Below are 20,984 nucleotides of genomic sequence, written 5' to 3' on the forward strand. Positions count from 1 at the left end.
ATGTGAAAATTAAAATCTATTACCAATATAATAATGATTTGCTTATTTAACATAAACAATTCAGTTAAAGAAGTAAAGTCGTCATCATTTTACTGAGCTTTGGTAGAATAGAGTATCTCAGACTCATTTAGAAAGTTCCAAGTTTGAATCCTAGTCTGTCATGTTTCATATACTAGAAAATTTCCATGCTATATTTCCACATACAAATTTAGATCTTTGTGTGGTGAAAATTAATCATCAACAAAAAAAATCTTCACCTCTAAACACTGTATCAAATTTTAGAAAAGCTAAGAATTACTGTTTCTGTTAAAAGAATAAGGAAGAGGTGATTCTATTATAACAGAAATCATTATCCCTACCACATAAGATTATTGGAGGAATTTTAGGAATCTAATCTTATATTTAATTTAATCTGATATTGTGGAAATTATACAACTACAAACCATTAAACTAACAAAGAAAGATGAAGAGGAATAATTGAGCAATAGCTTGAATCAGAATGATTATAACTTTGAGAAAGAAGATGAAAATTTTAAATCAGAAATCACTTTAAAATCATCGAATGAAATGTTTAGTTTAACAAAATTATTATGAAACTAGGTTCTGAAGTTACACCAATTCCATGAATGAAATCATATATTCAAACATGAAATTGAAATTTAAATTGCACCATCCAACAAGATTTATAAAGAATATAAAAGAACAAAAATTATGAGCTATTTTTGATTAGTGAAAAGTTATTTCATGTATCTATTGTATTTTTTTAAATGCAACCATTTTTCAACAATATAGACTAAATAAAAACGGGTAGGTTTAAAGTTATGAGGAATCATTTAATTCATCTGTTTTGTTAATATGAATAATTATGTGGAAATCAAAATAAAATTAAGATTTATTTTCATTTTACAATGTTATTAAAATATGTTGTTAATAGGTACGAAAGAATCTATTTATTCATGTATTTATAGTCCTGCTATTTGCAGCAATTTTAGAAAAATAACCACTAAAAATGCAAGGGATTATTTTTATTTTATTTAAAATTATTTAGTACAGACTGAGAAAAACATGCATTTTAATTTTGTTTTTTTAAAAATATTTTTGTTTGTCTTATCAGGAAATTGAAGGGGAAAGTATTAAATCTGAGGTTTTTGATATAATGGAATCAAATGATGAATCTCAAGTTGCAAAAGAAAAAGAGATGCAGATATGTAATGAGAATGAAATGTTACAGGTATATAAAATACTAACTTACTTATGTTATAATAAAATGCATACATAGGGTTTCATAAGGGAAGTATATATTACTCAAAATAAAAAAAGATGCAGAGTTTTGTTAGGAATATCACTTTCTAATGTTTTCAGGTTGGAAAAACTGGGGAAAATACTGTTCTAACTTCAATTTGAATGTTCAAAAAGACCTTTTTAGTTAGACCTGTAAAATTCACACTACCTGTGATCTGAAGTATTATGGTCATTCAAATATAAACTGGAATTTTGCTGTGCAGACTAAAGATGAGCGAATATGTGGTAGGGTGCTGCGGGTAGTTAGTTGGATATGTGTAGAGGGAAGTAACCGGCCAACCATGCCTATCCATAGGTCATATTCCTAATACAGTTACAGAATATCGGAACAGGAGGTATATCATTTGTTGTGCAATAAATTTTAATCTGGTTTCTTGTCAACAAAGGTGTCAAATCCTCTGAAATTTTGACTCTACTCCAGTTACAGTTAAGAAATGCTACGGTCAAAAACTCAAGTGTTTGATTGGGGCAAAAAATTTTGAAGTGGTCATGATTCAATGGAAAACAAAAGTCACGAATGTCTGCAGACCAGTGTCAATGATGACAACATTCAGACCACTCATGACCTACTATCACTGAAATTGCATCAGAGATGGTTATAAGTGTTGGGAGTATGCATATAATGTTGACAGATACTCTTGGATACAATAAAGTATCGGCAAGGTGGTTCCATGTCATTTCACTGAGGCGTAGAGAAATGTCCAGAAAGACATCTGTGAATCCCATCTGAGGCATTTCTGAACCATATTATGACCTGTGATGAAATGTGGGTCCACCTCTATACCCCTGAAAAGTGGAGAGGGGACACTGATCAAGGCCAAGAAATGCTTGTCAGCTGGAAGTTCTAACTGTGTTTTGGGATTCAAAAGGTGTGCACCGATTGATTTCCTGTCAACAAAGGATGTTAAATGCTGCACACTGCTGCCAGTTGTTGGATTATGTCAGGGCTGCTTATTGCAACAGATGCACTGGCAACTGATTTGCAGTTTCCTCCTTCTCCACAACAATGCACGGCTGCATACAGCAGCTTAGACTATCAAAACTCAGTGGATACCTCTTGAGCGCCTACTGTACAGTCCTGACTTGTTACCTTGTCCACACATTTGGTTTGCTAAAAGATGCTTTAGGAGGAGAAAAATTTGAAGATGATGCCAGTTGAGCATTATATTTGCAACCATCTTGTTTTTTTAATGAGGGGATCAGGAAACTACCTATTCGGTGGAGAAAATGTGTTTCTGTTAAAGAAAATTATGTAGAAAATAATGTAACTAATAATTTTATCCTATAAAGTTATGTAAACAAATTCTGGTTTATATTTTAATGACCCTCATTTAAGTACAGCTATCAATATAAAGAGTAAAATTCAGTTAGACATACCTAAGCAGTACCGAAAAATAGAATTTAAAGAAAGATTTTATACTACACCCTCAATGTGTGTAACTCCCTATGATCAGGATTCTATATTTTATTTTATGTATTTTTAAACTGTCACTTAAGTAACTCTTACAATATTTAAATGTGCATTGTGACTTAAGTTATTCATTGTTTTAAATCAAGTGATAATAGTTTATATATGTATATATATATTTTACTATTCACTTATTTATTGTACAGTTGATCTCATCTCAACTTCTTTATTATTTTAGGTTCATTATATTAAGTTAGTATAATTTAATGTATATTGTTCCTTTTTTCAAATGGAATTTGTTTTATTGTTTTAAAAATAATAAATAAAGGTAACAAATTACTGATTTAAATTACACTAAAATAAAAATTATTTGACAAGTGAGGCTACTGTAATTTTAAGCAGTGTTTCAAGACCTGTATGTTTAAATTATTATAAATAGAATTAAATTATAAAAAAGAAATATGTATGTAGCGCAGATAATGGGAAAAAAAAATAATTAGAAGATAAATCAGCAACTAAAACACTTCACTGGTATTATTTTAGTTCTTGTTTTACTTCTCCCACCTGCAAGACCAGCAGTGCCTTTTGTTTTGGTCACCATACTGTAGCTTAATTTTTTTCCACTTTAGCATCAAGAACTAGCCTTTACATTCTCTTCTGTCCAGGTATATACATATAACAACCCACATCTGCCATGTATTGTTGTTGTCAGAGCTTACAAACTACAATGGTAGAAGTTACTAATCTCATGAAAAAAGAGGCATTAACTGGCATGTGGTGATGAAATCTATGTGACATCAATTTCCTGCCAGTACCTTTTACCAAAGCTGAAGTCCTTTCTAGGTTAATTTTTAGGAGCTGCTATAAAATAAAGGTGTCTATTTAACTTATATTTTTTATCAGTCTTTTTTTAATTCAGTAACAAAAAACTTTTATGAGTGTTAGGAAGAGAGATTCTACAAAACATTTCAGACTAGTTGCCTCTCTTAATAGAGGATGCCAGTGATATAAATGATTATTCACCAACTTCCAATGCTCAGTACTCATGACTTAATTCTATTACTCATGTAAGATCTGATTCTGACTAGAAGTTCTGTTATTGAATGTAGTTAATTTCTGTATATTTTTTTAATACCTTCTATTAAAAATGTCTAATTAAATTTTATATTTTTTAACAGTTTATTTTTGTTTAATTTTATAGCCAGTTGTGTCTTCGCTAGTTCTTGATAAGGATGTGATTCAACAGGATATAACTTTAACAGGTAATGATGACTTACAGTAGTTTTAATATGAACTATATATTGGCTAACAGAAAAAAAATTGGGTGGGGCTGTGTCAAGGCGCTCGGCTGTTGGTTTAATGTGAAACATTAAGACCTTGGATGAAGTTTCTCCAAACTACAGACCAACTAACTTATTTGTAGAGTCAAATGGGAGAACCACCATTGTATTTTTTTTTAACTGAACTGAAAGTCTCCAAAGGAAAATTTTAGTTCTTACATTTAGCCAACTCTACAGATAAATTGGTCAGTCTGTATGACAGCAAGTTACTTTTAGTGTATTGGATTGAAATAAAAACAAGATATTGACTGCATAGTAAATTTAATTTTAACATAAAACGGACACTAAATACATGACATTTGTACATGATATTTATTTCAATTAATATTTGACAACAATTTTGTTCAACATTGGTGTGTTGATATGAGAAGTAAGAAACATAAGGCATAATAAGCAGCGTAAGTAGAGGGACTCATGTCATTGGCGATGCTTACTGTGCATGCTGTGCCAGCTTTGCAATGCTCCTGAATCAGTCTCACTCGCTAGGCACCAGACATTGGGGTACCTGTGTATGCCCCATAACCTCCCCTTTCCAACGATATGCGTAATTTATATTTGTGTGGGCTGAGGCAGATAGATTGAATTTTTATACTTTTTTTACATATGTCCAAAATGCAATTATTATTACTTAAATCGATACATCTCGACAAACTCTATACAAATCATTGCGCGATCATATCTTAGTCGTGAGCTACACTGAATGGAAATGAGCGAGAGTGCCAGTTTTGGCCGATCTGTGCTGTGCCTCTCCCCGCCAACCTGCTCACCAGTGACACAAACTCAAAGTCATACCAGCGAGCTGACTGTCTTAAGTTCTGAAATGACACTGCATTTGCATCCTCTGAGACTAATACTTAGGGAGTTAATAAGGCAGGACAATATAGACCTTTTTGTTATGCTACAAACCCGTATGTTTCGGTGTGATTTTAAAGACATTTCACATCAAAAAACCTGTGTTTGAACTGTCATTATTTTGTAAAAGATACCAGATTAAAGCTTTTATAATGTGATTTCTATCTTTAAAAGAACAAATTCCATAAAATTTGTATAGTTAACACATCTTCAGAGATTAAGTTTTATCATTATTACCCCTCATCAAAATTTAACTTGATTTACTATTCTGGCCATGATAGGACATTAAAGATAATTTGTATTCTCTCTCCTAGCCATATTATAAAAAAAGTTTTTTCACGTTAATAAACAGTTTTTTAGTAATAGTTTAAAGTTGCAATCTATAATTTTGAATTATTGATAAAAAAGAGAAAATGTAATTTTAAAAAATTAAATTATAAAAATACTTTGCTTATAAGCTTATACCAACATAAATTTTACGATGTTTAGGTTAATTGTAATTTAGAAATTTGACAGGCATAATTGTGTTATATATTTTGATATTTTATCAATTTGCACTAATTCATACAGAATTATGATATGGCATTACACTAAAGGGTAGTGTAATGCCATATTAGAACCACAATAATGAAAAAAAAATACCAACAACAATTACCAGTGGTTTGGGTAGTAACCAGATGTTTTACTTCTACTATTGAAAAAAGTTACGTATATTATATCAATAAATTGACTATGATCAAATATCAATCATTATCATCATTCATTTTGTAGTAAATTGTGAATGTAAAATCTTTATGTATTACAAGGTTCTGGAGAATTTTACAACAAAATTAATATGGAGAGATGATTGATAACTTGGATGGATTTAAGTACACCAGACAGATGATAAATAGAAAGTTACATATTCCTGATTTTTTGCTTTCAAACAATTAATGAGTCATAAACCTTTTTAATACTCACTGGAAAATAACATTGAAATAAACCAAAAAAAATAAATTAATTATTGGTTTTAGTGCTACTCTTAAATCACTTTTTAATTTAAATTCATTTTAAAAATGAATTAATATTAGGTGTTCACCACCGTGCATTAAGTCTTTACAATCTTTGAGGAAAAATATTTATGACCATAAAATGGTGGATTTCATCTTTTATTTAACTATTTAGTGCAGTAATTTTATTTCCTTCATTTTCTCTTTATGAAATAGGCCTAATTATAAATCAGACACAAATTAGTTGTGAAATAATTTAATCAATGAAGTTGTCACAAAATTGTATCTACTCTTTGTTTATAAGAGTAATAATCTAATCATAATTATAATTTTATGTGTTAAGGCTTACCCTTCTACCTGGCTGTGCCAAGGCCTGTGCATGACGAATTGAAAATTTTCACAGACTTTATGTATAGGTAAACCTATCTCAGTCAATATTCTCAGGCCTTTGTACTATTTGACTATCACCAGCAAAAGACAAACTTATACCAACCATAACATTAAAAGTGTTCTTCCTATTCATGATGGGATAGAATTACCCAAAAAGCACAATCTGTCTTCCAGATACATAATTTACATTTAATCTTTGTTGAGTTAAAATAATAGACTAATAATTACATATTGTGTATTCATTGGCAAGACAGTCTGTACTTGTATAACTGATTATTTCCTCCCATGAGATTCATGACCAACGCAACATCACTAAATTTATTAGCTCTTATTGTTGGACTCAATGTGAGGCCACACATGCATGTGGACAAGTTTGATTCCTTCTATAGTTGCTTACTCCTCCTGCCCATGTATGTGGGTGTGTACTTTATACAAACCTTATAGTTTACACAAAAATGTTAAACTTCTGTATTCTTGATAAATATGATTGTAATATTTCATTTCTCTTATACTTTTTTATAACTGTGAGAAAAAATAAATTTGATATAATACCATAGATAGACTGCATTTTCATTTTTTAAGGTCTACCAATAAAATAGATATTAACTAAGTATAACGTGTTACATACTACAGGATCTAGAACTTTGTAAAGGAAGTGAAAAAGTGATCCCAAATCTGTACTTATTTGAACAATGTATATAACACGTTTCCAATTATTACAGTCTTGTGCAATTTTCTGCTTATTTGGTCCAATGTACTTGATAATATTATTAATCCAATGAGCCTTTGGTTTTTTCGTGGGCATTTAACATCTAGTGGTATCTACTCAAGTGCTAATTTAGTTCTTGCTACATGCCCTGCCCACTGCTATTTTAGTTCTTTGCATGATAATATCATGTACTTTTGTCTATTCTCTGATCCATTTACAGGTCTTCCTATCCTGTCTGGTAACTTGAAGCATACATAAAAGGAAATTTGTTCTGAAAATACGGTTTTCTGAAGCTTGCTATCCAAGCTTAACTTGTTATTCAACTTCTTTGTGTCACCTTCAGTTGACATCCATTGGCCAAAATATGTAATGATCTACCTGTTTGATTTCTCTAGAGACAAATTTATTTCTTACTTTGGCAAACTTGTTGAGCATGATCTGGTTCTTTTTAAAGTTCATCCTTAGACCATAAGGTTCATCAACCACCTGCAGTTTGTGTATGTGTGACCTATATAATCTGTGAATCTCAGGTGATTTAAATAGTCATTTATTTTTGTGCTTGCTTTCTTCTTCCCATTCCAGCTTTCTAAGTACCTGCTCCAGGCAGGCTGAGAAGAATATAAGCGATTTAGCATCACCTTTTCATTTACTTTTTTGTATATTTATGTTCATTGTCACATAAGGTAGCTTTTGCTTCTTTATATATAGATTGTAACATGTTTATGTAGACTGTGATATTATACCTTGGTTATGTAATATGGTTACGGCTTGCATTGTTACGAAATCAAATGCCTTTTCATAATCAGTAAAAGCCATGTATAGGGGTTGTATACTTGGGTCTCCTATAACTCGCCAAAACAACTTGGATGTGATCCATTATGCTAAAACCACTTCTGAAGCCTGTTTGCTCCTTTGGTTGCAATTCATTCAGTATTGTTAGCATTCTTCTTGTTGATAGCTGAGGCTTATTGAGCAATAATTCTTCAGGTCTTTCTGAATTCCTTTCGTTTCTAGAAGAATCACTTCTGCAGTTTTTCATGCATTCAGAATTTGTTGGTTTTTGAGGCACCTTGAGTACGGTTTTGCAAGTGCTGTATGCAGCATTTTGTCACCAGCTTTCAGCACCTCAGCAATAACATTATCTGTTACTGAGCATCCCATTTTTCATTGATTTTATAGCTAGCCTGTTACTTCTACTAAAACATCTGGTTCTTCTTTTAATGCAAACTTTAATTTTGACCGATTTTGGTCCTTGTGTAAATTAGAATAAATTTTTCAGTTATTTTTAATATTTCCTGACCTGTTTTGGATATGGAACCATCTTCTCATTTTAAACCAGAAATTTGTTCTCTTTTATTAACCAGTTTGCACTTTGCTTTATTAATTCACTTACCTTCTTGCAACGTTTCATGTTAAACTGATGCATTTCTTCCTGCATGCGTTTACTTATGGTCATACATAGTTTAACATATTCCAATTTATTATTAAAATTTCCTGAATTCTTTATTGTACACTGGCTTTTTCAGTAGACTAATAGTTTCAATTGAGATTTTTAAATTTTGACAATGTTTGATGTTGCTATTGACTTAGCAAATCACAAGTGTACTATTAACAATTCCTTCATTATGTTTGGATGTCTGTCTATATCTTTAAAATTTTGCAACAGATAGAACAAATTTGATAATTAAGCTCAAAGTGCCTCTTATTTTCTAATAGCTTTTCAGTGTTAATTTTTTTTTTGCTTAAGGTTTTTCTCATTCTTTTACGTGCTTTATTTATCTATACTCACTTTAGCTCTGACCATTGATACAGTTGTGAACTTCCAACATTGATACAGTTGTGAACAATGCAGTTGGATATTAATACTTTTGTATGACATAAATCACTCATGCAGCCAGCTAGCTTTTCCACGTTCATTTTCAAATGCATTTTTTCATGTAAAATGAGTTTGGGAGAATCCTTGTCCTTTTATAAAATCCTCTGTAGCATAAGACTTCTGCTATCTCATTTTCTACTTCCATATGGGCAAATTGAATTTTCATATATATTGAAAAGTGCATAGGAGCATATATGTATAAAAACATTTTGATAATAGTATGTTATTAGTAATTTACATAAAAATGTAAGTATGTAGTTCAACAGCATTAATGTTGTAAAAGAAAGGTGAAAAAATTAAAAAAAGTCACACAAATTAGAAAAAGTACAAAATTTAAATTATTGAAAAAGTATTTTTTTTTTACCTTCATGGCCCTTTTTTAAGTTTATTTTGTTATGTCCAGTTAAACTTCTTTATCTATATTTTTTCTAAACTATTTCTTAATTACTGCAGAATAAATAGAACTTCAGTGTTTTTTGCCAAGATAAAACTATCAAAAAAGTATTGCAAAATATAAAAACCCAGTTTTTACTTCTGTTACCATATTTGCTTAAATAATATAAGCCGCTCCCAATTCTAAGTCACACCATAAATTTTCAAAAGGTTTTTGAGAAAAAAGTTGATAAATAAAAATAATAATATTTATCTAAATCAATTTTTTACAAAAACAATAAAGTAAAAAAAGAGTAAAAATAAAATTTAAATATAAAATGTTGCATACATAAAATAATGCCTACAGGTAATTTATATTAAATAAATTTTAAATACAATGAGATAAACACTCACTTTCACTATCACTACTGTCTCTGGAAGCAGTATCAGTGTCATCACTATCCCATATTAGGTCATCTGTTCCATCTATGGTAGTTGTGATGGTGCATTTTTTAAAGGAGTGACCTATTGTTTCATTCAGGATTTTTTCCCAGACAATAGAACCCCATCTTTATTTTTTATTGCCATTTTTTATTTTTCTGGAAGCAGTTAAGTGATTTATTTTTATTTGCAAAAAATTAGAGGGGTCACATTTTCAGTGTATTGTATGGAAGTCCAATTATATGTCACTGAAACTGCATCACTTTATCATCAAACAGGAAGATTAAAGTATTCCGTCTTAAGACGAAATCTTTCCCTTTTCATAAATTTTCTGCAGCAGTCTCTTGATGCATTAAAATTGTAAATTATCAACGGCTTCTTTTGCATTAGATCGAGCATGTTTTATAAATTGAACAGCATAATCATCTGCTAGGGGAAATCTTCCTATTTTTGGTCCTGTGAAACCTTTTATCTTAGATTTGCCAGTTACAATCTAGTCACATTATTTACACCATCAATGAACATTTGTTTCTTCAATTTTGAAATTTCTAGTGGCTGATCTATTCCTGTTTTCGTCTGCATATAAAATCACCTTCCTTTTTATAATGGCTTCATAGTGAACTCTTCTTGATGCTGCTGCTAGTAGTACACTGATAAAATTGATAAAAATGTAGATGATAAATATCTACTTAAGCTTGATAATGGTATTTTCCAGGTCATTATTAAAAACTAAGCTAAGTGAAATGATTTATTGTTATCCCTTCCTCTAATGATCCTAATATAATAGCATTCTGAAAAACTACCTCACTAAAAAAATAAGTTAATATTACCAATTTTCAGTGAAAAAGATTATAACCCTGGAAGGATGATGTTTTTTAACTTTTTCAGTTAGGATTTTTAAAAATCCTAAAAGTTTTTAAAAATATATAAATTTGGAATCTAAGATGCTCCTGATATTTTTTATACTAGAAAGAAGAAAAATTGCGGCTTGGATTCAAGCAAATATGGGTAATTTATTTAACTTATTAATTGATTTTGAGTAATCTCTCCTACCTCTTGTTTTTAGCAATGAAATTTTTATTTTATGTTGTATACTTTTTTGTAGAACAAAAATCCAGCTGTAAAATATATGGTGAATTAATAATTACTTAAAATTACAGTTTACCTTGCACCTTTATTTAAATCTTTGTCAGTGTACAGTATAGCATTATTTTACCTGAAATTGGATATCATGTAAGCCTAAGAAAGTTACTTTTATTTATGGTAAAAAAAATACAAAAAATTCCAATATATCTGTAGATTGATGGATTGTCATAGGAGTGGAAAGCTTATCATTACATGGCACAGAGATCTCAATCAGTGATTGGGGTTGTTTTTTGAGGGGAACCTCTGCTAAGGAATCCACAGATGAAACCACCATTTCACCTAAAAGAAAGGTATCAGTCTGGCAGTTGACCAATTCCTATTATTCTTATCTGGAAAAAATAGTTCAATGATAATGAAGTATCACTGAAGATGGGCAATATAAGATATATCATAAGGTAATTGAGATAGATATATACTATGCAAGGAAATTGGTGACTCCCTTGTAAAATCGTATAGTTTGCTATATTGATTTGAATCTGTCTATGTTTGATAAGATGACACATTTTTAAATTATTTTATCAGAATTAGAGATTATAAGTTGACTAAGGCAATTTGAACATCAATAAGAGTAAACTTCTGTAAAGTTCTGTTTTGATTAACTTCCACTCAACCTAAACCATATATTAGATGAATTTTTATATTTCATGGTAAAGAAAAAGGGTTTTCTCTGAATCAATATAGAATAATTGAAAATGATCTCATTAACAATTGCCTTTCTTTTTGGTTTCTCTATGTAGATTTTTCCTCTACAGTTCTTTCATTTATGGTTCAGTATATTAATATATGTATATTTTTTTCCATATGGTTCATTCAATGTTTTGTGTTTTTAAAATCAGTTAGAGCACAACTGAAAAATTAAAATCTACTACTCAGTTATTCTGCATTTCATCACAGTCAGTAAACAAAGAAATATAAAAATTAGACAAAATAAATAAAAAAATATATATATAAAAATAAATTAAAGAAACTATAATTATTTTGTTACTTATTTACTAATTTTTTTATTACTACGTGATTATTTTACCAGATTATTGTTTAATTTTTGCTTTTGTAAATTAATATGTCAGTCATGTTTCTCTTTTTTTATATGTATTTATTTTTTTTGTAATTTTACAGAAGTTAGCTGAATCCATCTAAATATGAAAGAAGATTATATTTTTATAAAAAAATGAAAATAAGATAAAATTGTGTTTTAATCAATTTTTATTAAACTTCATATTTGAAGTTAATGAATTCAAAAATTTGTTTGTTAATTGGATTTAGTTATGCAAAAAGGGACAACCAATCATTCTTTCTGAGTAAATAACAATGTTAATTTGTTATGAAAAATATTACAACTTTTTGAGAATAATTTTTTCACCATAGACTTAAAAGTGCTCTTTTTAACTAGTTAGGTATGAATTTAATTTTCTTTAGAGTTTAAAAAAAAATTTTTTAGCCCTTAAGTCATGTGGAAAAAACACATTTTAAATGCTTATAAAAGCTACAGAGTAGTCCAATGGCATTGATTTCGGATGTCATTAATACACTGCTAACATAAATGGAAGTTGTGCTGCTTAGTTCAAAAGGAGTGATTTTTGAGAAGGATGAAGTTAAGGTCCAATTATTGCAAATGGTTTCTTGTAATTTTAATGTAAAATTGATGAGTTAACAAGATCCAGTGACAAAACTGTGCTTTGATTACTTCCTTATCATTGTGTACTCAACCCGATTGAGTTAATTTGGGGACAAATCTAAAGTTATGTAGTGTCAGAACTTAACTAAATCATTGGGAATTGGATATTAAATAGAAAACAAAATTGAGCCTCCTATTGTATCTTTTAATACTGACAGCACTAAGGATTTTTCGCAATCAATGAAAAAAACCAAATTGAATTTATTATTTGTTATCACAGAAATTAATCTAAGATATTAGTGAAATTTTATTGTTTATGTACAATTGACAATAACTCAAAAAAACTTAAAATGTCAAAATATAATGGCGCATAGTTACTGAATATTAACGTCACATAGGATTTACAGGAGATACTTGTGAATTGGCTACCTGAACACTCATATGTGCAGTTTGTTTGTTTTTTTTTTAGTTGTTAGAATGTAATCAGAAGATGAATTACTTTTATCATTTATGTCAAGTTCATTGATCTGTCTTAGTATAATCTAGGAAAGAAAAGAGCTGTTTATCTAAAGAAGGTGCAAGAGATGATTCATTAGAAATATCATCAAAGTTATCATTCTCATTAGGAATATCAGTTGCAATTTCAACAATTTTTTTACTTCTGTAGGAAATAGAAAATAGAATTAAATTTGATTGACTCATAATGTAAAAATGGAATAATAATAATAATACCAAAAACTAACCTTATAAATATCAGTTTTGTTTTCACTGAAACATAGAAAATGTATTCACATTTCACATATGCTTATTAAAAAAGAGAAATAGATTATATTTGTATTAAGAAAGTAAATTTAGAACCAAATGTACAGGTTTAGTTATATAAATCCCAACTAACCCAACAATAAGAAAAATACCTTTCTGTTCTCTTAAGTCTGTTTGTACTATACTGATAGTTATTGTATGATATTAATATATGATTGAATCATATATTAAAAAAAGAGCTAAATATGTTTAAAAAACCACTTTTATAATGTTTTACTTTAAATTAAAACTAGAATCAACTCAAAAACAGCAGTCAACAGCCCATCAAACAATTTTAGCCAGAGAATTACTTAATCTAAGAACATATGTTTACCAAAAACATATTATTTACCATATGAAAGCAAAACAGAACTAATCCAAACTTTTATTGGTTAGATAGGTTTTGTAAACTATATTTAATTTAAAACTGAAATTTGTATTAATTCAAATATAATTGTTATAAATATAGACAAATATAAGAATTAGTTTTATTTTGCATTAAGTAAAGTAGTATTTTGGCTACTTATTTAGATTCTGTGAAATAATGTTTTAAATTTTGGGTATTAGTTCCTTTTTTGCATAACTTGCATCCAATTATATCAAATGAAGTATGCATTTTTAAATTGTTAATAAACAAAATATTGTACGTATGTATAATATATACATGCTATATTAATATATAGCATCTTTATATTTTATAAGATACTTTTAGATCTTTATAACACTTTTAATAAAAAGTAATTTAATACCATTCATTTTTTTTTGTATTAGGCTAGTTAATGTAAATACAATGTGATATACTGTGATAAATGTTATTTTTAATTTTCATTGTTTTTATGTATTACATAATTAATGTAAAAAGTAGTGTTAATTTGTAAAAAGTAGGTTATTATGTATTGTTTTTATTTTTTATAAAAACGTTTTTAAATATTTACTTCAAAATTAATTTAAATAATGTTTGTAGATAATCATTAGAATGTAATATAAGATTTGTGTAATACTAAGAAGTAAATTTCTGCTTTTTTTTTGTGCATAAATATTTATTTTTGTATTGTAGTTTTGCTAGTTAAATGTTGTACCACCATTTCTCAGAACACATTTTTTTTAAGTTCTAATATTTATTGCACATTTTGTAACATAGCTAATTATAACCAAATTAACATATTCAGATCTATTAACATTATCAGTGCTTTAATGCATTTTTTTTTGTATTGATTTTAATTTTACCTGTGACTATAGTAATGGAGCAATTAAATTTAAGGATTGAATGTGAAAATTTGTTTAAAAAAAATGAATTCATATTTATAGTGTTTAATATTGTTTTGTTTATGATGATCAACTTTGAATATAATATAAAACTGTTTATTTTATATATGATAAACTGAACCAGATTTATATTAACAATTTTTTTTTCGATTTTTTCATTTGGAAGTACTCTCTGTCCTTTCTTGATGATGTTAGCACAACAGTTCTGTGCTAATAGTTTTAATCTTGTGAATTTTTGTTGATTATAACTTTATTCTTATATTTAAAAAGATTTATATATTTTTTAAGCGCCATCATATCTACACATACCAAACATGTCATGACTGATTCGTAATCAATGCCCAGAAAAAACTACTGAAGATAAATTTGTATTCATGTTCTTATGATGTAAGTGTACACCAAGAAAAGATTTTTCAAATTCAGAGTTAAAAGGGTTAAACTGGAGTAACAGTGAAATTTATTTTTTATTTTTTTTTTTGTTTCTCATTAACAAATGAAAATATCAACTTGATGGTTTGGTATCTGTAATCTCTAAATACCAATTTGTAGATTTTTTAATTCTGAGTTTAAAGAGTTTTTTTTTTTGAAATTGAAGAATTTTTTTATTAATTTCTTAGTGACAAATGTAGATATCCACTTGATTTTTGGTGTGTAATTTTCATGTGAATATCTAAAAACCAATTCCTACATTTTTCAAAGTTCAACCATGAAAGAGGGTGAAGAAAGGTAAAACACTGTTGAACAATTATTGCAAATTTTCCCCATTTCTGACTATACTAAACAATTAGTAGATTTGGGCTTGCAAAATTCTTTTGATGAATATCTAAAACCATTTTCAGCTTTTTTGAATTCTGATTTTTTAAGGGGTGCAACAGTTACAGCATGACAGCTCAACCAACACATTCACTGCCACTTTTCACTGCATCTGCCTCTGCCTCTTGTTACTTGACTAAAAATATAAAATAAACAAAAATTGACCGCATTGAGAAATGCAGGTAACCATATAACATGGGTGAAGCCACACCAGGGGTGCTATTGTATATACATACATACAATGCAAAATAATTTTTAATTTAACTCTGCCCTTATTCGTTTGGAATGATAAACCCGTGTGATTATCAAAGTGCATTAAGTACAATTTTTTTTCAATTCACTAGAATAATATCGTAATTTAAAAAATAAAATATTAAACAAATAGCTTCTACATGGTAAAGGAAATCTTATTAAATCATTCTCACTTAAGTTTTTTTTATTAAAATTGTGTACTTTCTGCTGAGCAAGGAAGATTGTTTTAATTTTTCTTCATTTTTATTTTCCCTTATTTCTAACAAAATTAGTTTTGTGAAATTTATATCAAATTAACAATTCAAACACCTACATTGCTATAAGCAACATGTATAAACTATCCTAGGAAAAACTGAATTTTCAGGTATTGCAATGTTTAATTTTCTATATACAAAGATGTTTTTCAATGAAAATAATGCATATTGTATAGCAATGTAGGCTAATTTTTTTTAACCTTTGTTTTAGATATCTTGCCAATTTATTGAAATTATATTTCAGTGACTTGTTATAGAATATATCACCAGAAATTTCAGAATATTTTTATAGATTATCACATATTAACATTAAATGTAATTGGATGGCATTTAATATAACATTTTAATTTAAAAATATATATACTTAGGGTTGGTTAGACACCATACAATTCAATTTTATTGCATTTCAGTTTTATTTTTCTAATGGATTTTTGTTAGCTCAGTAGAAAACAGTTGGAAGAGTATTGCCCAGTACGAGGTCTTCAGTTCAATTCTCCACCCAGACACCAGCTCAGTTGTATAATGCTTACCACAAAAAGATTGATTCTAAAAGTGATTCTAGGTTCAATTCTTTCCTTTAACACAATTATTTGGGTAATGCTCATCAAAAATTACATTAAAACATTTAATTTAAAATCAGTTTAGTTTATAGAACCTAGTGGAATTTTAGTTATGTTAACCCCTTACCTTACTGGTTTCTTTTTTACTTACTTGTATGAAGTAAAAGAAGTATGATTGTGAAAATTTTCAACGGAAATATCAATTGCGACCATCCCTAAATCCATTTTGACTAGTTTTGGTCTGACATGTACGTACATGAGTATCTTGCTTAACTCAAAAATGATTAGCCGTAGGATGTTGAAATTTTGTATTTAGGACTGTCAAAATCCAAAAATTTGTATTTTGGACTTTTCTTAAATGAAGTAATAGTCCTTGAGTTGAGAGCTTTTCAACGATATAAGTGGTACTTATTTTCATTAGTTCCAGAGTTATAGCCATATAAAATTATATTTCATAAATTAAAAGAGGAAGGTACATCGATTCAAATCAGACGTCATCTCATTCTTTTTTTAATTTAAATATATTAACCTCAGATTGTAAAAAAAATTTACAATAATTCAGTAGGAAAAAATATCATAAGTTATTAATGAAATAAAATTTTATTTACTTATTTAAAAAAAATGAGTATATGTAATTTAAATAGGCGTACAAGGAAGTCATGTGATGTCCACATCAGATTTTTTTATAGAAATGTTATCTTACTCTTTTTTTACTCTTAATATTAGTATATGTATTTTGACTAATAATGACCTAATATATGATTTTACACACTCACACACACACACACACACATTCACAATATTCACAGAATTTCAGTCACACATACACACACACATTATATATATATATATATATATATATATATATATATATATATATATATATATATATATAAATATTTATGCAATTAGTTTTATAATTTTACCTACTCAAAATATTTACATAATTATACCCTTATATACCGATATATTTATAGTATTTCAGGATATAGTAAGAAATATAATACTCACAGTCTGATTACACAGAATACCGCAAATAAACAACTCTCATTACAGCAGGTCAGTACAATCAAATGCACATAAAAATCGTCACTTTATGCTGCATTAACTGTATTGCTTATCCGGGTTTCTCCCATAAATAAGAATTACTCATAAAATGAACTTGTTCTGGGTTTAATTATTTCCTGAAAATAACGTTGAAAAATAATGAAGATTTTGACTTCAGTTCTCAGCTCAAATACCAGATCAGATCTGAAATGTTTACTTCCATGTCGCATATTATAAAAATATTCATAAGATAAAGTTTGTGTTCTCGATTCCTAATTCTCATCTTCAGCACATAATTCCTATAAAAAATTAGATTTGGAATCTGTTGACTTCTACTTGTTAAAAGACAGTTTACTTTTACTTGTTATAATTGTATAAATAAGTTAATATTAAAATATAATAGACTGATATACTAATTGTATCGGCTTCAAATCTTGGTTTGAACATCAGCTCTGATGTGTATTGCTTATCCAAGTACCACTTAATTAAAAAAAAGTGATTGAACTTAAAAGTCCTGTTTTCTTACTGTACCTGGTCAGTACTTTACTTACTTACTGGTTTTAATTTCATGGTACTGGTTTTATTCTTACTGGAGTTTCTGGTTGTAACACTGTTATACCATAACAGTGTTACATCAATTATTTGTAAATGAAAGTATATTCAGGAATAATTTATAGTTTGATAAACTCTTTTCCACTTGGAAAGAAATAAAGCAACCAATAAATATTGATTAATTTCTTTTAGAAATATATAGGATGTAACCATTCACACAACTGTACTTTATAAAAATGAATCAGTTCAGTTTGTAACAGAGCATCCAATGTATTTATAGAAAGTCCTAGATTTGACTCCTTGTGGAGTTCAACATTATCATATAACTATGTATCTTAACATTTAAACAGGAATCATTTATAAAGAAATGTATATTTACAAAAAATAGTTAATTATGAGTTTTCATAATTCATATCTTCAATCTGATTTATTTTCCGTAAGGTAAATTAAAAAAATTTATTCATTAAATTATTTGAAAATTTGTAGAAAATTTTTGTTAACATTTTTTTTAGAAGAATGATTTATAAGAGAAGTTACAGTTTTAGTAGAGCAGTTGGCACAATAACTGATTGATTTGCAGGTGGATGTAAGTTTTAATCCCACCATGGGGTTGGTATTCTTATTAGCTACAGTTCACATCATTACTATGAATAAGTAAAAGTAAGTAGAAATTACTCGTAAAATGTAAAATGATTTTATTTTCTAGTAGTAAAATAATGATATAGTTCACAATGGAATGTAAACTGTATAAACTATTTGAGGTTTTAAATGGCTCAAAGAAACAGAACACTTTTTCTTAGTTTGTTTGAATACCCAGGTATCGATTTTTATTGGGAACTTGGACAATCAATGGTGGAAGGGGCAAGAGCCCAAAAAATTTTTTAATTTTGACAAAGTTTTTTAACCAGCCCTTGTAAGATCTTTACTTTGAAAAAGAAATCATTTGATTATTCCAATCTTTTTTAATGTAAAGAGACAAATGTTAAATATAATATCACTGTATAAGATTTGAATTTCTCACATATTAACCATTGTGAATATTATATCGACAGTGTGGTAAGCATGGCCTGTGCTTGCCATTCAAAGGCAAGCATAGGCCATGGTTACCACACCGTCAATACAATTTGTTACAAGATATTCAGGTATTTGAGATCTCATTATTCAAAACTGAGAAATCTTGTAATTGTACCACTATGTATTTTATGTATTAGAGAAATGATATTAGTCATGACAAGTGTGTAATCAATCCTTTTTTTAGTTGGTACACACAAAATATGTAGAATTAAAACGTTACTGTGATTCAGTGTATGAATATTTCTTATCTTTTTTTTAAAAAAAAAGGGTTAGGAAACAAATGCATGAAAATAAATTATTTTTATTTCACACTTTACTAATATTTAAGTAAGATTTTCAAAAAGTATATTGTAAATTTTTGTGAAATATTTTTTATTAGATAAAAACAATTAACTGAATGTGTACAATCCTTTATTTTATGTTATTCGTAGTAATAAAATATTAATTTGTTAAATAGATCTATTTATTTTGAAATATTGTTATTAAGTTTTTAGATAATGTAAATAATTATTTAATTAAATATTTTATGTGATTGTTATACATATAATAAATAAAAAGCTAACTTGCATAAACATATGAATAATTTATTGTCCAACTGCCTAGTTAAGAATTTGTTGAATAAATATTCAAAGTGTAAGTGAATATGATAGTTTATTGATTGACTGAGGATTGTGTACACCTGTCATTTTTTCTCTAATTATTGATCATTTTATATTGTTTTAAATTTTGAAAAATTTTCCCTTAGAATTGAACGACTTCAACAAATATTTTGAAGAATTGGTGAATATATTTTTATAGCTTTTCAACAGAACATTCTCCATTTTTCCAGCCCTAAGCAAAAGTGTTTTCTTTATAATACCTATTAGCATCCCAATCTTTTCCCTTTCCACTTCCCAAGCATTTTCATCTAATTCTTTTCCTCTACTGTTCTCAAAATTTCCTTATTTCAAATTCAATCTTTCCATTTCACTTTTTCTATTCAGATCCATATGATAGTACATGTTACATAAAGTACGGCATTTGGCAACCCTGTTCTTCAGTTCAATCAGAAGTCTTGCTGTGAAAAATCCTTTTTACCATTTTAAAAAACCTTTTCCCTGATAGATATTGGTTACCTCTTTTGCACAGTTTCCATTCCAGCTTACCAAACTTGCTAACTTGATGTTGTATAATCTTTGTAAAGATTAACTTACCTTAAAAAACAAAGGTTGTTTTGTATTAAATTTTACAGAAATTAATTTTCTTTGTTTGATCTGTATATTGTATTAGTCTTTTTTTTTTATTGTTTTGTATTGCATCAACTATTTTTTGCTGCATTCACTGAAGTTAAGTCTAAATTCAGAATTTTAGTTTCGATAAGTTCATAGAAGTTCAGAAATTTATCAAAAGCATTGTACTATACGTAGTTGCACCTATTGAGTTACATGAATAATAATGGTACATTTCTGAATCCCAGGGTCATTAAATAATTAAAAACACAAATTGCTGTGTAGATAAAACTATTTAATCAGTGTGATATTTTTTCATTTTTCAACATAATACTCAGCAACATTAATACTTTGCTCCCATCTCTTAATCGGCTTATTTATGCCTACAAAAAAATTTGTCTTGTTGTGGAAGCAAGTTAAGTACATTTTCTTTGACTTCATCATCGTCATTAAACTTATTACTACATAGAGCTTCGAGTGGACCAAACAAGTGAAAATCCGATGGGGTCAAGTCAGGGCTTAAAGGGGGGATGAGATAGTACATCCTGATGAAATTTTTTCATGGTCTCAAGTTAACTGAACTGTGTAAGGCCAGGCATTATTGTGAAGGAGAGAGTTATCTTGCACTTGTTTTACGGTACTTTGAGCTTGTCTGTGATAATTTTATGAATTGTACCAAAACTTATAATTTTTCAGCTATAATCTCGACTGCAATTG

General features: G+C 28.3%; 1 protein-coding gene across 1 annotated transcript in view; it reads left to right on the forward strand.

Annotated features, from left to right (window-relative positions):
- Nucleotides 1–11,980, forward strand: part of LOC142328918 (uncharacterized) — a 92,185-nt gene extending 80,205 nt beyond the window's left edge. Inside the window, exons 20-22 of the mRNA XM_075373084.1 lie at nt 1,115–1,231; nt 3,912–3,972; nt 11,942–11,980. Of these exons, the coding sequence (XP_075229199.1) occupies nt 1,115–1,231; nt 3,912–3,972; nt 11,942–11,952 (189 nt within the window). The 3' untranslated portion in view covers nt 11,953–11,980. The remainder of the gene's footprint in view (nt 1–1,114; nt 1,232–3,911; nt 3,973–11,941) is intronic.
- The last annotated feature ends 9,004 nt before the right edge of the window (nt 11,981–20,984 follow it).

This window comes from Lycorma delicatula, chromosome 8 (assembly GCF_047948215.1).
Source record: "Lycorma delicatula isolate Av1 chromosome 8, ASM4794821v1, whole genome shotgun sequence".
NCBI classification, from domain to species: Eukaryota; Metazoa; Arthropoda; class Insecta; order Hemiptera; family Fulgoridae; genus Lycorma; species Lycorma delicatula.